This window comes from Mus caroli, chromosome 6, assembly GCF_900094665.2.
Source record: "Mus caroli chromosome 6, CAROLI_EIJ_v1.1, whole genome shotgun sequence".
Taxonomy (NCBI): Eukaryota; Metazoa; Chordata; class Mammalia; order Rodentia; family Muridae; genus Mus; species Mus caroli.
The window spans coordinates 106,622,077-106,636,031 of NC_034575.1; the positions used below are offsets into that span (position 1 = coordinate 106,622,077).

General features: G+C 38.1%; 1 protein-coding gene across 5 annotated transcripts in view; it reads left to right on the forward strand.

Moving 5' to 3' along the window:
* The window catches only part of Grm7 (glutamate metabotropic receptor 7), an 867,793-nt gene that overhangs the window by 805,108 nt on the left and 48,730 nt on the right, over positions 1-13,955 (forward strand). For 2 of the 5 annotated variants that reach the window (XM_029478551.1, XM_029478554.1), the window contains exon 10: positions 10,936-11,057. The exons of 1 other annotated variant lie outside the window; for it this stretch is intronic. In XM_029478551.1, the coding sequence (XP_029334411.1) occupies positions 10,936-11,012 (77 nt within the window). In that variant the 3' untranslated portion in view covers positions 11,013-11,057. Of the gene's footprint in view, positions 1-4,288; positions 4,381-10,935; positions 11,058-13,955 lie in introns of those variants that run through there. 2 more of the 5 variants (XM_029478552.1, XM_021164768.2) reach the window with 2 other exon arrangements.

A 13,955-nucleotide genomic window follows, 5' to 3' on the forward strand; every position in this document is an offset into this window, starting at 1 on the left:
GACATATCTGACTCCAAATCCAAGCCTCTCCACTTAGCACCATGCGACTCTGAGAGCTATGAAGCTTTTCTAAGGCTCAGTATCTCTAGGTATACTTCATAAGTAATACTGCCTATACCATAGATGTGTTATAAAATATTTATCTAGCAAATTGGACATCTGCTAAATGCAAATGACTCCTATTCCTGAAGAGACAAAGAATTCTTCTAAGTCCATTTTGAAGTGGTTGGGTAAACGTAATGGTGCAGCTGAAGGCAGACTAGATGCCAAGAGGTAGATGAAAGTGAACCCCCAAAAGTAACATTTCCATGACCATATTATACCTATAGTTAAAACTGCATTCATATTGTTAACTTTCCTTGTATAGCTCAATCTCGGTAGCTGTTTACAATAGACTTTTGTCAAATTCCAATTTTCTGGAAACTTTATCCATTCTTACTCCAACAACACTTTTAAATCATATATCTGTATCCATATGTATACAAGAATACAATTTTAACAAGATTTTGGTCAAAACAGTAAGCAGAACTCTCTATTTGTATTTTTTTTAGATGAACAAATATGGACTCAAAAATTCAGACAACTAACCCAAAGTGCCTAACAATTAATAAGCTTTTACTGTAGCTAACTTTTAATGTTCATATCAATGAACATTGATGAGTTGAGTTGAGTCTTGAGACCTTGTTGAGTTTTTGAGTAATTTCTAAAATGCAAACACTAACATTAATACTAACACTGCATCACCTACTTTTAAAATAAGTATTACGCAGAAGTTTATATGGAAGATCCTGCAACTCAACAGAGAAGATGCTCTTATTCTCAATTTACTGATGAAGCCTTACTGCAGGGAATTTCTGTGACATGTCAAAGTCATGTACCTACTTAGCATCCAAGGCTGAGTTAAACCAGGTCTAATTTCTAAGTCCATGATTGTTTCACTTTGCTACTGTATATCCTGAAATATGTCTAGCAGGACATTTCCCTAATGCATAAATTACATTTTTGGCTCTGTTACTTGGTAATATTGCTGCTGCTGCTGCTGCTGCTGCTGATGATGATGATGATGATGATGATGATGTGATGATGGTGGTGGTGATGGTGGTGGTGATGTTTTGAGGAGAGCTGCCTTTGCTGAAACATGCTGTACTATGAAATATGTGGTTGCTTATTATATTGCAAGCAGACAGCAATAACCCAATATTTAGAGAAGGCTGCCAGTTAGAGGCCTTGTCATACTAACTCAAAATTCAAATAATCTAGTATCAAATGGAATCATTGTAATAAATCACTGGACATCTGTCTTTTTAAAAAGTTGTTGATGGTATGGTTGTTCTAGTATCTATAAAAAAAACATAACATACACTACAAGGAAAAATAAAGAGAAATGAAAAGAAAAAGAAAAATCAAGAGAATAATAATACAATTAAAGACAGTCTGACTCTCAACCAATCTAAAAGATGTTTGAAATTTTTCTAGAATTCCTACTGCTGTATATCCACTGCCTTTTAACACAACAAAAGATGACTGGAGATTGGTGGAACCATAGGAGAATATTCATGTACCTCCAGACATTGGGGTTTCTGATGACCCAGCTTTTGCAGAGCATTGAGAGAACCCATCCCTCTCAAGCCATCTGACAGCACTGTCAGCAGGCAGCTGTGTGTTCTGAATCTCTGTTGTCTACTACAGTCAGCACAAACACTGGTTTCTCGCAAGTTGGGAAAAGCTGTACAAAAGTACAGCTCTCCAAAGGAGAGAAGAGATCTAGTTTCTATTTGACTTTGTTTTAAGTAAATAACCAGCCACAGCTAGAAGGATTTCACTGGACACCACAGGTGTGGAAATTTGGGCATATTAAAGGCAAATGCTTAATCCTAGTATGCCCAGCCTCAGTCATGAGACCAGTTTCTGATATATTAGCATTGGTACTTATCTGGAACAAACACAGCTTAAAGGAATGAAATAATTTGAGATAAAAAATATATCATTTGAAATGTTCCCCAAACAAACTTCTAATGTAGAAAACGTGCTATCATAGATGGCAACTGCATTTGAACCAGTGGCCTGAAAGTCACAAATATGCATATATATGCATGCATATATATATATATATGTATATATATATATATATATATTTGCATTAAGATTAGTAGTGAAAATTTAATTTAATGAATATAAACAAGAATGATCTGTTGCTATGAAATGTCATAATATGATGTTATGTTGAAAACCAAGAATGGCTCAAATCATCTCCACAATATAAATTTTGGCAATGGAGACACTGAAAATATACATCTCTACAATGGGGAAATTACTTTTTTAAGGTGGTGGAAGATATCTGAGAAGACAGGCCAGTTCCTAGAATGTACTCCAAAGTAATTAATAGACCAGAAATGCTCTTCAATTCATCTTTGCTTGGAACACTTAGTGTGAATCTTTCTCAGTCCATGGTGTTTTCATCTTGAACAGCTCTGCTCCATCTCTGCAGCTTGCCATCTGGTGCATGACCGCTTCCACTCATCTACCTCCACACTGTACACATCAACATGAAAATGAGCTTGCTTCTTGGCTTACAATGTGCAGACATTAAAACGGCCCTCTTCACTTCATTACTGGTTAAGGATTGAAATTTTCCTCTCAAGTTGCTCCTTCAGAAAAAATTCTGATTGCTTGAAATAAAAACATCCTTTTGTTGGTATAAAGGGTCGACCTTGTCAAAAAGTTAATGTTATCTTTACACAGTGCATATATTCCATATCCAATTCTCAGGTCAGTTTTTGCTAATGTCTATGTTTGGATTGAAAACATGATCAGGATACATTAGGATGAAGATCCAAGATTTTTACTTATACATTAAGTAATTTCTGTCACAGGGATTCAGAAAGACCAAAGTCATCTGTATACTGTAGCTATATCCAAGATGCTGTTCCTCAGAATTTCTTCAAATTCTGGTCCTCTCACCTTCCTCCTGAATCTGGCCTCTCTTCCTGTACTTCCAAATGTGAACCTGTGCATATACATGGAAAACTGGAAGATGCCTAATGAACTGGAAGTCACGCTAGGGCTGTGGACTATAACTATTATTATGGTCCTTTTCAGGGTGAAAGGATGATATTAATAGGTGGGCCACATGACTTAATTGCCATGTGTGAATAAAATCTTGTGTATTCCTCATCTGAAATAATCACACTCATCAGGTTCTACGTGAATTATCCTCTTCTCTTATGCTTCCCTTGGGCAATGATTACATTGCGTAATGATGAGAGGTTGTACCCTGGTTCTAAGATAACATCCATTTTCTACGTTGTTGTCCCCTGGGCTGAGAAATAGTGAAAATACTTGCATGATTCCACAGTATATGCTGGAAGTTCAATAGAAGCTAGTCATGGTAGGCATGTGGACAGCATGTTCACCCCACTCAGTAGATAAATGAAAGTTTATTGCTGATAAATGACCCTGAAGGTGCGAAGCTAGATATGTGATATACAACTGATGGGATATCACTCATGAATATAGCCTCTGAGGAAGACAATATTAGAATAACAACAATGTGTAGCTCAGATATAAAATATAAAATACAATAATTTCAAGCTAAATGTATTTTGATGTTGCTTTTCTTTCTTCAAATTTTTATTGCTATTTGGCATTGACTATAAGGAACACAAGAAAAATCATGTGCTAGTCTCAAAGAATGAAATTACATAAAATAAAAGTGTCAATAGAAGGAAGTATTTCATTAACAAAAGAAACTGTAGGCTGCTGGAAAATGGATGGCAGTGACAAATTGTCCACCAGAAATAATGCCTAGAGAGTCTGGAACACATTCCTGTGCTATGCTGATTTGTTAATGTTCCTTGTATTGTTCTGCTTCTTCATCTGTTTGGATCTCTAACATCCTCAACATGGCGCTCTCTGTACTCATCCTTCTGGACTAACCAGGCAAAGCTGGTCATCAAGAATGAACTAGGTTAAGGTAAAAGGAATGGCAACAGAAAGGAGAGAGTAAGATAGATGAGTTATTTGTTGGCTGCTTCCCTCAGCTCCACAAGTATAACCCAGCTACCTTCATTTCTCTCATGGCACCAGAAGTCCCATGTTCAGAGGTACCTGAATTGTGGTGAACTGGACTACACCAGCCTATTGTTTCCACTGAAATAGTGGACATAATGTCTGTGAGTCTCTATTGCAGCCTCTTCTTCAACAACAGCAACCAAAGCTGATGATAATAAAGAGGAATATTGTCTGAACATTTATTTTATATATTCCTATATATTTACTTTTCCTATAGACTGTATACCACCAGTAAGAAAGAGTGTACAAAAGTCCGTAACTTGGTACACTATCCCACCAACAGTATAGCTTTTGACTGCTTTCCAAAAGGTAAGAAAACAATCTCCTTTTCATTTGTTTGTGCTGTTATTGTCTACACTAAGAATAGAAATGTTTTCCTGAACACCATGCATGACAATAGGAAATTCTATGCGTATAAACAATGTTTTGAAAAATGATCTTTTTGATGAGCTCAGTGACAGATGCAGTTACCTGCCTAGTATCTTTGCTGGAGAACATGGTTATGGGTGTGGCCACTGGCCAGTCACTTTAGAGGATGTATGCTGTTTATTCTGAATCAGAGTCTACCTTAAAATAATTGATGTTAAAATTATGTTAAAAGGTGTGGTTTTATATTCTGACAGTGTGGACCATTGACAGGGAAACAGGGGGCATGCTTTACAAGTCAAGGAGAAATCTCTACTTCAGTTACCATTATTTTGTACATCAAATTAAATGTATACATTTGTATAAATGTTCAAAAAAAGGAGTGACTAGTTCTAACATTGTGAGACTAATTGCCTTCTTTCTCTTTCTTTTTCTTTTCTTCTCCTTTCATTCATTCATTCTTTTTTTTTTAACAAATAACTACAGGAAAGTTTTATGGCTGGGATTAATTATTTGTCAGTCATAGTTGTTCGAGAAATCAAACGAACTTTAGTGCTCTCTGAAGCTAGAGAAGGGGTCAAAGAAAGATGACAAAGGTCTAAATAAAGTTCCAAAATTAGCCAGAGGGTTTGCCAATCAATATCATGGTATTGAAAACAATGGATTATGCGACTGTATCAAATGGTCTTATGAATGAACTTTCTCAAAAGCATCAATTGATTGATGATTCATGCTCATATATTACTTTGTTACCCCATTAGTCAACACATGCTTGAAAAGACTATTCTTAGTGGTGCTACTAGCTTTATCGTTTCTGAATATCAGCTAAGCAAATGGAATCACAGTAAAAAAACAACTCTCCTTTCAAGCAGTTTTGCTAAATGGATTCAGGATCTTCTACATGGTAGGAAAAATAGAGTGGAGTCCATGGAGAGGGATGTGAAAAGGTAGGAGAAATGCCTCCACAGCTAAGAATTTGCAGTGCTCTTATACAAGACTTGAGTTCAAATCCCAGCATTTAGATTGATTGGAAGGCTTACAACTACTGCCAACTTCACTCTAAGAATCTGATGCTCTCTTCTGGCATCCATGAATATCAGAACTTGCATGTACATAAATACACACATACACACACACACACACACACACACATACACACGCACACACCACACGAGTTAAATATAAAACAAGTTTTAAAATAGGTAGTGGCATATACCCAGAAGAAGTTCCAACTGGTAATAAGAACACAAGCTCCACTATGTTCATAGCAGCCTTATTTATAATAGCCAGAAGCTGGAAGAAACCCAGATGTCCCTCAACAGAAGAATGGATACAGAAAATGTGGTACATTTACACAATGGAGTAACACTCACCTATTAAAAACAATGGATTTATGAAATTCTTGGACAAATGGATGTATCTGGAGGATATCATCCTTAGTGAGGTAACTCAATCACAAAAGAAGTCATTAGATATGCACTCACTGATAAGTGGATATTAGCCCAGAAACATAGAACACCCAAGATACAATTTGCAAAACACAAGAAAATCAAGAAGAGGGAAGACCAATGGGTGGATACTTCATTCCTCCTTAGAATGGGGAACAAAATATCCATGAAAGGAGTTACAGAGACAAAGTTTGGAGCTAAGACAAAAGGATGGACTATCCAGAGACTACCCCACCTGGGGATCCATCCCATAATCAGCCACCAAACCCAGACACTATTACATATGCCAGAAAGATTTTGCTGATGGGACTCTCTTATAGCTGTCTCCTATGAGGCTATGCCAGTGCCTGGCAAATACAGAAGTGGATGCTCACAGTCATCTATAAGATGGAGCACAGGGACCCCAATGGAGAAGCTAGATAAAGCACCCAAGGAACTGAAGGGGTCTGCAACCCTATAGGTGGAACAACAATATGAACTAACTAGTACCCTCAGAGCTCATATCTCTAGCTGCATATGAAGCAGAAGATGGCCTAGTTGGCCATCACTGGGAAGAGAGGCCCCTTGGTATTGCAAACTTTATATGCCCCAGTACAGGGGAATGCCAGGGCCAAGAAGTGGGAGTGGGTAGGTAGGAGAGCTGGGCGCGGAGAGGGTATAGGGAACTTTTGGGATAGCATTTGAAATGTTTATAAAGATAATATCTAATAAAAAAAGAAAAATATATTTCCTTCTGATTGTATCTAAACACAACAGCTGGAAGGCCTATATTTAGAGGTCTAGGAAAGTGAGACCCTGTCATGGAAAGTAACATTTTGTTTAGCAATATTTAGCTACTTTCTCTTTGTGTGTCTCTATCATGGGACTTCTGTAAGATCACTGCCTAACTCCTACAATGTGATTTTTAAAATGATATTCTGCATGCAAATAGTATCTTGGCCTTAAACATTCTACTTAGTACTCAAAGACAGGATACAATTAATTTCAGAGAGTAATTACATTTCTTGTTGATTTTAGATGGATGTAACATCTCAGTCGTTAATTTCAGATGTATTGTCTCCATAGTTATTTCCTTCTCCCGTATCCATATGAACTGTCCTAGATTTTAAATAGGGCATTCTTCCCTATAGTGAATATATAACTGTACCCCAGTGAGATTTCAAATCTCTGCAGTACAAGTGCTTGTCAAAACACTGCAGCGCAGCTCCTCATTTAACAGTTCTTTTACAGGAGACTTCCTGAAAATAAATGAGAAAGAATTATCCCCAGGAAAAAAAAGATAGATTAAATATCCATCTATTAAAAATTCTTCTTAGCTCCATTCTCAGTTGGTGTCTTTTGGTTTAAAGGAAGAAATAGGAAACTGTGACGTTTACCTTTCAGTTAAAAAGTACTGCCAGAGCTGTGCATTTTGGCTCAGCAGGGAAGGGAGCTTGCGGCCAAGACTGATGACCCCCATTACACCCTGAGATCTACCTGGTAGGAGAACAGAGTCTCTGAGGTTGTCCTGTGACCTACACACACACACACACACACATACACACACACAAATGTAATACAAATTACAAATTTAGAAACAAATACTGCTAGGATGAGATGCTTAGCAACAAAACCAACCTTTGTTCTTGGCTTATTTGTCTTCCCAGACTCTGATTAGTGAGGTTCTGAGAGTGTGTGCAGAGAGCTCATATCACAGGATATGGAATGTAGACTGGTCTTTCTTTTTTTCCATGCCACAATCAGGGCACATTTGTTCACTCATTACTGTGTTTTTCCCCCATGTTTTTCTTTGATGGTCCAACAGACACTAGAAATATTTGTACTTGATTTTCTTTTCTGATCAGTTAATATATATATATTTCCTTCCAAAAATAATTGGGAATTGACAGTGGTCCAAGCCGAAGGTTTTAAAAGACTACGCACCAACTGTTCACCTTAACAATGAAAGCTACCTACATCTGGAGGTCAACCAGGGAAATGGCTCAGGATTCCATGTTTGAATTCATTTCTGTGTGGTGGTATTCGGGGAGATGAAATGGTAAAGAGAAACCGCAGGTGTAAGTGTGACTCTTGTGTTAATTTGCCTTTAAAACCTCACTTCAGCCACTTTCTCCCAACAAAGACAGATCATATGAAGCAAGTCTGTCTGGCCTTTGCTTGTAAGATGGAAGGAAACAAAGTCAGACAGAAAGAAAATAACATGGCTAGAAAATGTGTTTTATATAAGGGTTCTGTTTTAAAAGTGTCCTCTCTGGCAGATGCCCAGCCTGATGTCAGCAAACTCAACACGGCTTCCTCTTTTCATTTTTGTGTTTATAAATGTTATAACTGTGCAAAGTGCTATCAGTCTAACACCAGTTTTTTTTAAATCTAGTTAAAGAAGGAAGAAAGGAAAAAAAAGACTGATCCCATACTATACCCAGGCCAGGAAATATATTGTTTCTGTATCATAATATCATACTAAGATGCTGGTGCGATTACAAAGCATTAGGGTCATCCCCGCCTTACATATATGGGTATAATAACCTTGACTTACATATTTACACAGTTTTGTTCTTCAGAGCATGTAATCAAGTTTTAATAGTATTAAGATCACAATTTATGGAACTGTATTTGTTTAAGTTAATAAGGCCTGGGAAGATGACTCAGTAGGTAAATCACTAGCTGTCTAAGCATAAACTTTGGATCACTAGTACTTGAGCAAATTCCTTATGATGTGACAGACCACCTACAGTCTTAGCTGTTGGGAGGGGAAATATGGGATCCTCAAAGCAATCTGGCTAACAAGCTCTGGGTACAGCCAAAGACCCTGACTCAGTAAAGAAACAAACAAACAAAAAAATGATCAAGAAAGACAATAGATATAAAACTCTGGTTTCCACATGTGGGTGCCCAAACATGCACACTCACACACATACTTGCACACCTGTAAATTCATTGGTATGACACATATATACATACGTGACAAATAAGTACATCTTAATAATCATTTGATTCTTATCATTAATATGTGGGAGCTCTTTAGTACTTGAAGCTTTTAAGAACTTTGCCATACAAAGCTTTACATCTGATTGAGATTCTTTCTCTTTAACATTCAATGTGGTACCCTAGTTTAAACAGGAGACCACTTCAATTTAAAATCTACTTTAGAACACTCGCTAAGTATAACACAGCAAAGAATATAAGGCTACCCCACTGTTGACACAGAATCACCTCAGAAATAAATGCAGCTATAAATCTCACTCATCAGGACCAATCTCTCAGTACATGCTCAGAAACCAGTTAATAACTGCCCCTCAGCTCTGCAGCTCACATCCCACTTAAACAATGAGATGAAAGCACACATAGCCAGTACTTTTACTAGCAGAGTTATACATAACATGCCATTACTTCATGGAAACTGCATCACAGGGTACATTTAACCACTGCCCTGCTCTGTCTCATCAAGATATATGAACCCAGGGGACTTCTGTTAAGGGGGGACAATCAAATGAATGTCTCAGAAGCTTTAGCCTGAGCCAGCCATGAGGTGACATGAATGAGAGACAGAAATGGACAAGGCCTTCAGGGAGTTCACACATGATGGAGAATGCTAAGGTAAGCAATTTCAATTCCAGATGATGTGGGTTTTTAGTACAGGAATATTGGTTGCTCACCTAATGGTGGAGAGCGCCACGTTCCATCCTGTATGCAATGTGGCATACACTCTTGAAACAGGGAGGATTCTGCACAAATAATTTGAAGGATAAAAATAATGGGGCATGTTTAGAGACTAGAAATAGTTCTGCAATGCTGCTCTATCAGTTATGGATATGTGTGGCCTTAGAGAATGACATCCATGGTGCAGTCTGAGTGATGTTGTGAGGGCTGGAGTTTCCTTTATCTCTGTACTTTTGTATAGTAAACTGGTGAATTCCAGGGTTTCAGCCTTACCTAGAACCTGTTAAGTATACAGCTAAGGGATAGACAGGTAAAAGAATGAATGAGAAAATATTCAGTCTGTAACTCAGCAGGTGGGTTACAGACAAAAATAGATAAATAAATAAATAAATAAACAAACAAACAAACAAAGCCCTCAAGGTCATTAGAATGAAAGGCTACTTTTATGTTGTGGTCAGGTTTCAAATTTTTGTTCTGGTTTAATGTGAAAATCCTGAAATTGGTATCAGTACTGTGTCTGCATTTATGAAGTTAATCTTTCTTTTGATGCACTAAGCCAACATACAAAATCAACAAAGTTTGTGTCTATCTCTCTCCTCTGTGACTAAAAATTACTACACCATTTATCATTCCAATCACATATGAACTTGGCAGTTCCCACTGGCGATGCTTTTGAGATGGTGAGGTGGCTCATTGGTTAACAGCAATCTCTTCTCTGGCAGAGGACATGGGTTCACTTCCTAGAACCCACATGGTAACTCACAACCACATACATCTTCTGGCTCAGGGGGCCAATACCCATTTCTAGTCACTGTGAACTGTCACATGCATACTGCACACTTAGACTTACTCAGGCTCACACAGATATATCAAGTTTAAAATATAATGTTTTTAGAGTTTTCTTTGGTGGATAACTGGTAGCTTTCTAATCACCTGAGTGGGTTATTTTTTTTTCCAGAGACAGTCATTGAAGACAAGTTTTGTCTTTTAGAACCAAATGTCATTTTAATTTAAAAAGAAAAATGTGTGTTCTTAACCAAGGTCAGCTCATTTCTGAAAATTCTCTCCTATCCAAGTGCTATGAGGAAGGCTCATCTCAAAATTCAACTGATGATTCTTTTCTGGTTTCTAACTACTAAAGATGTACCTCACCTTTGCAGATTCTCTCTCTCTCTCTCTCTCTCTCTCTCTCTCTCTCTCTCTCTCTCTCTCTCTCTCTTTCTCTCTCTCTCTGAATTGAAGCTTGGACACATTTTAAATTAACTTTCTCTTGGAATCAAAGGTAATCATCATTTCCTTTGTGATCTACATGAATATTCACATAATTTATTTTGCCTTTTCAAGTTGAAGATTGGATTTGAATCCCTTTTTTCTATCTGTCCTTTCTCAGAGCATCTCCAAGGTCTCAACTTGTACAAGGAGGGTGATAGAGCAATTTCCCACCCACTGGTGTTCTTGCTTAGCTGACCCAAACCCTTAGATGGTTTTAATGTGAACAACTACTTCACATCGGTAAGTGTTGGACATCACCTTGACTGTGTTGTCATTTTCTCCATCCAAGAATAAATAAAACTAAACTTGGAATGTAATCTTTGTGGTAGCAGTTGGAGAATCACTTATGTGGCCTGCCTTGTTCATCTCTGAGACCATGGATTAGTCCCATTTAATGTAATTCCCAGGTTCCCACAGAAACAAGCTTCATTAAAGGGACACCATGGTGACAGCTTGGGATTCTTTATAGGAGAGTCCTCCTCTGCAAAGGCAGGTCATATGTAAAGGCATGCTGCTGACATCCTTAGCTACCACTGAGCTCGGCTTCGTCCTCGCCCTTCTTTCCTTCCCACCCTTCCTTTTTATTCTTCCCTCTATCTTCATTCAATTCCTTCTTGTTTCTTTTTTTCCTTTATTTCCCTCAGCTTTTATCCCTTTTATTTCTAAATTTCTTTAGGTTTGATTATATATTTTGTTGAATTATGTGTATATGTGCCTCTGGGTGTGCACCTGCAGATGTGTTCACTTGCTTGCACACACATGTGTGCATGCACAGGGAAGACAGAGGTAGCCAATGATTATTCTTCTCACGTGGTTTTTACCTGACTCTCTGAGACAAACGACCATAGGGAACCTGGAGCTCAGCATTTCAGCTAGTCATATTTCGACCTCCAAGGATCCAATAGTTTCCACTCCTCCATCTCTTGGGTTAAAAGCAATTGGTTTCACATGGATTTCAGGAAATTAATTTAGGTCTTTGTGTTAACACAGCAAGCACTTTATCAAGTGAACCTTCTCCCTGTCCCCTGGTTTTCTATTTTGTCTACCACAAACTATCAGAGTTGGAGGAATGACATGTAGATTACCAGTGAAGTCAGCAAACTTTGTCTCTACATAAAGCAGACTCTTTTCTCAAGATAGATAGGTCATTGTGGTCTTCTGGTGGATCATTAAGAGTCTCCTGTCTTGGTGAAGTCAACAAAGAAAAAAGCTATCAGTGCATAGCTGCTGCAGGATACATAGACTCACACTGCCTGATATATATACCACAGCATGTGATTTACTGTAACAGGCAATTCCAGGTCCACTGGCAAGCCAGAGGCCATTTTAAGTAGGAATCATAGTTCTGGTATACATCCTGAGTGACAGAATAATAAGAGAGCAGAGCCGGAACCCTTTCATCTTTGCTAGTGAAAACACACTTGGTCTCCTTGTATGCCAATATAGAACAAAATTAGTTAACAAAACCAGAAATTTTCACTGCTACTTTGAATATGTTTCAACCTTTTATCTAATAAGGAGCAGCAGGCTCATTCATGTTCCCCTACAAAGTCCTAACATGATTAAATAATAGGAGCTGTAATGTTGGTTATGGTTATGAGAATAATTTTGGCACTTTATCCTTACTGCTGGAGTTTGCAACAAAACCTAATCAGGCTCTTAGGCAGGTCTTCCTGTCACTATTGCTATTCAAGAACCTAAAGATGAGCATTGGATGATACCCAGTGAATACTCATTGGCCACCTCTGTCCTATGCAAGACACACTAGTTACTGAATGGTAGCATAGACATCAACCTTGGGACTTGAGGACAGAGGTTTTTCTGGTGAATTCTCTACATCTGAAAAGAGTGGATTGATTTTTTTTCTTTCTGTGTCATCTATCATCTCTTGTTCTTATTAGCTGAGTGTAGAGTGGTTGGTCTTGCCTTTCCAGGACCTCAAGACCCATCATCCAACAATAAGACCACAGATGAATGAGACTAGCTCTTGTCTTTGCTTCTCTTATTCTTCCCTTCCTTTGTCCCCCACTCCTTCTTCCCCTTCTCTCTCATTCCTTCCTTTCCTCTTCTTTATCTTTAGTACTTCTCATGACCCAAATAGTTCAGCACAGTAATTTCGTTTAGAAGGTAATCCTCTAGATCTAGGAGTATTTCACCTATGGCAACTCATTATCATTCATCCAGGAGCATAGGGCTAGGTTTGCTGGTCCATTGGAGCTGATTATGGCCTGCTTTAAGTTGAAATGACCAGTCTTCACCTATGTACCGTTAAAGTAGACTCCACCTACGCTTCAAATGGTCACACCTGCCATGGGAGCATAAGCAAAGGTGGTTAAACCCAGAGATGGATCTTGCTGGCATTGGTGACTGGCGCTAGGACTTCCTTTGAATACAGCAGTGTAATTCCTACAACAGATTCATTACCATGTGCTTTGTACAATAGCAAAGCCCCACACACATGCACATGCACGCGCACACCACTGGCTTCTAGGATCATTGTCATTATCATCAGTGTAGCTGAAAACTGTATCCCTCCTAGAGATAGCTTGCAAACAACTACTACCTTTCAAGGAATATAATTCCCCCTTTCATTTTCTTTTCTTTTGTTTTCTTCTCTTTTCTTTATTTCTTGTTTTTCCTTTTTTAATATTTTTTGTCATTTTTGCAAATTTCTTTTATATTTTAATTTTCTGTGGTTTGCTAAAGTATAGAACAGCCCTGAGCTGTAACATGCAGCTACAAATGACTATCTGCACTGGCACACAGTCAAGCCTATGGCCAAGGCAAGTGTCTGCCCGCATTTTAAGTATTCCCAGAAAGCCTTTCTTCCCAGCACATTAATGGATTTCTTGAATGAAAGAGAACCAATAGTTTAAATGAGCTTGGGCATGGGTGATTTAGCAATTTGCTCTCAAAAATCCCAAAAGAATAAGAGGAATTACAGGACAAAGTCATCTGAAAGCTTTACTCAAGAATAAATAGCATGGATGCCCCCAAATGGGGGTGAGATCCATATAACAGAGATCTATTATTATCCCTTGACATGCATCACAAAGACTGCCACTCTCTTGCAGTGTACTTAGTTCTCAGTACATTATGGAAGAGGTCATCAAGGAGAGTAGCTTCAGTAGTAATTCC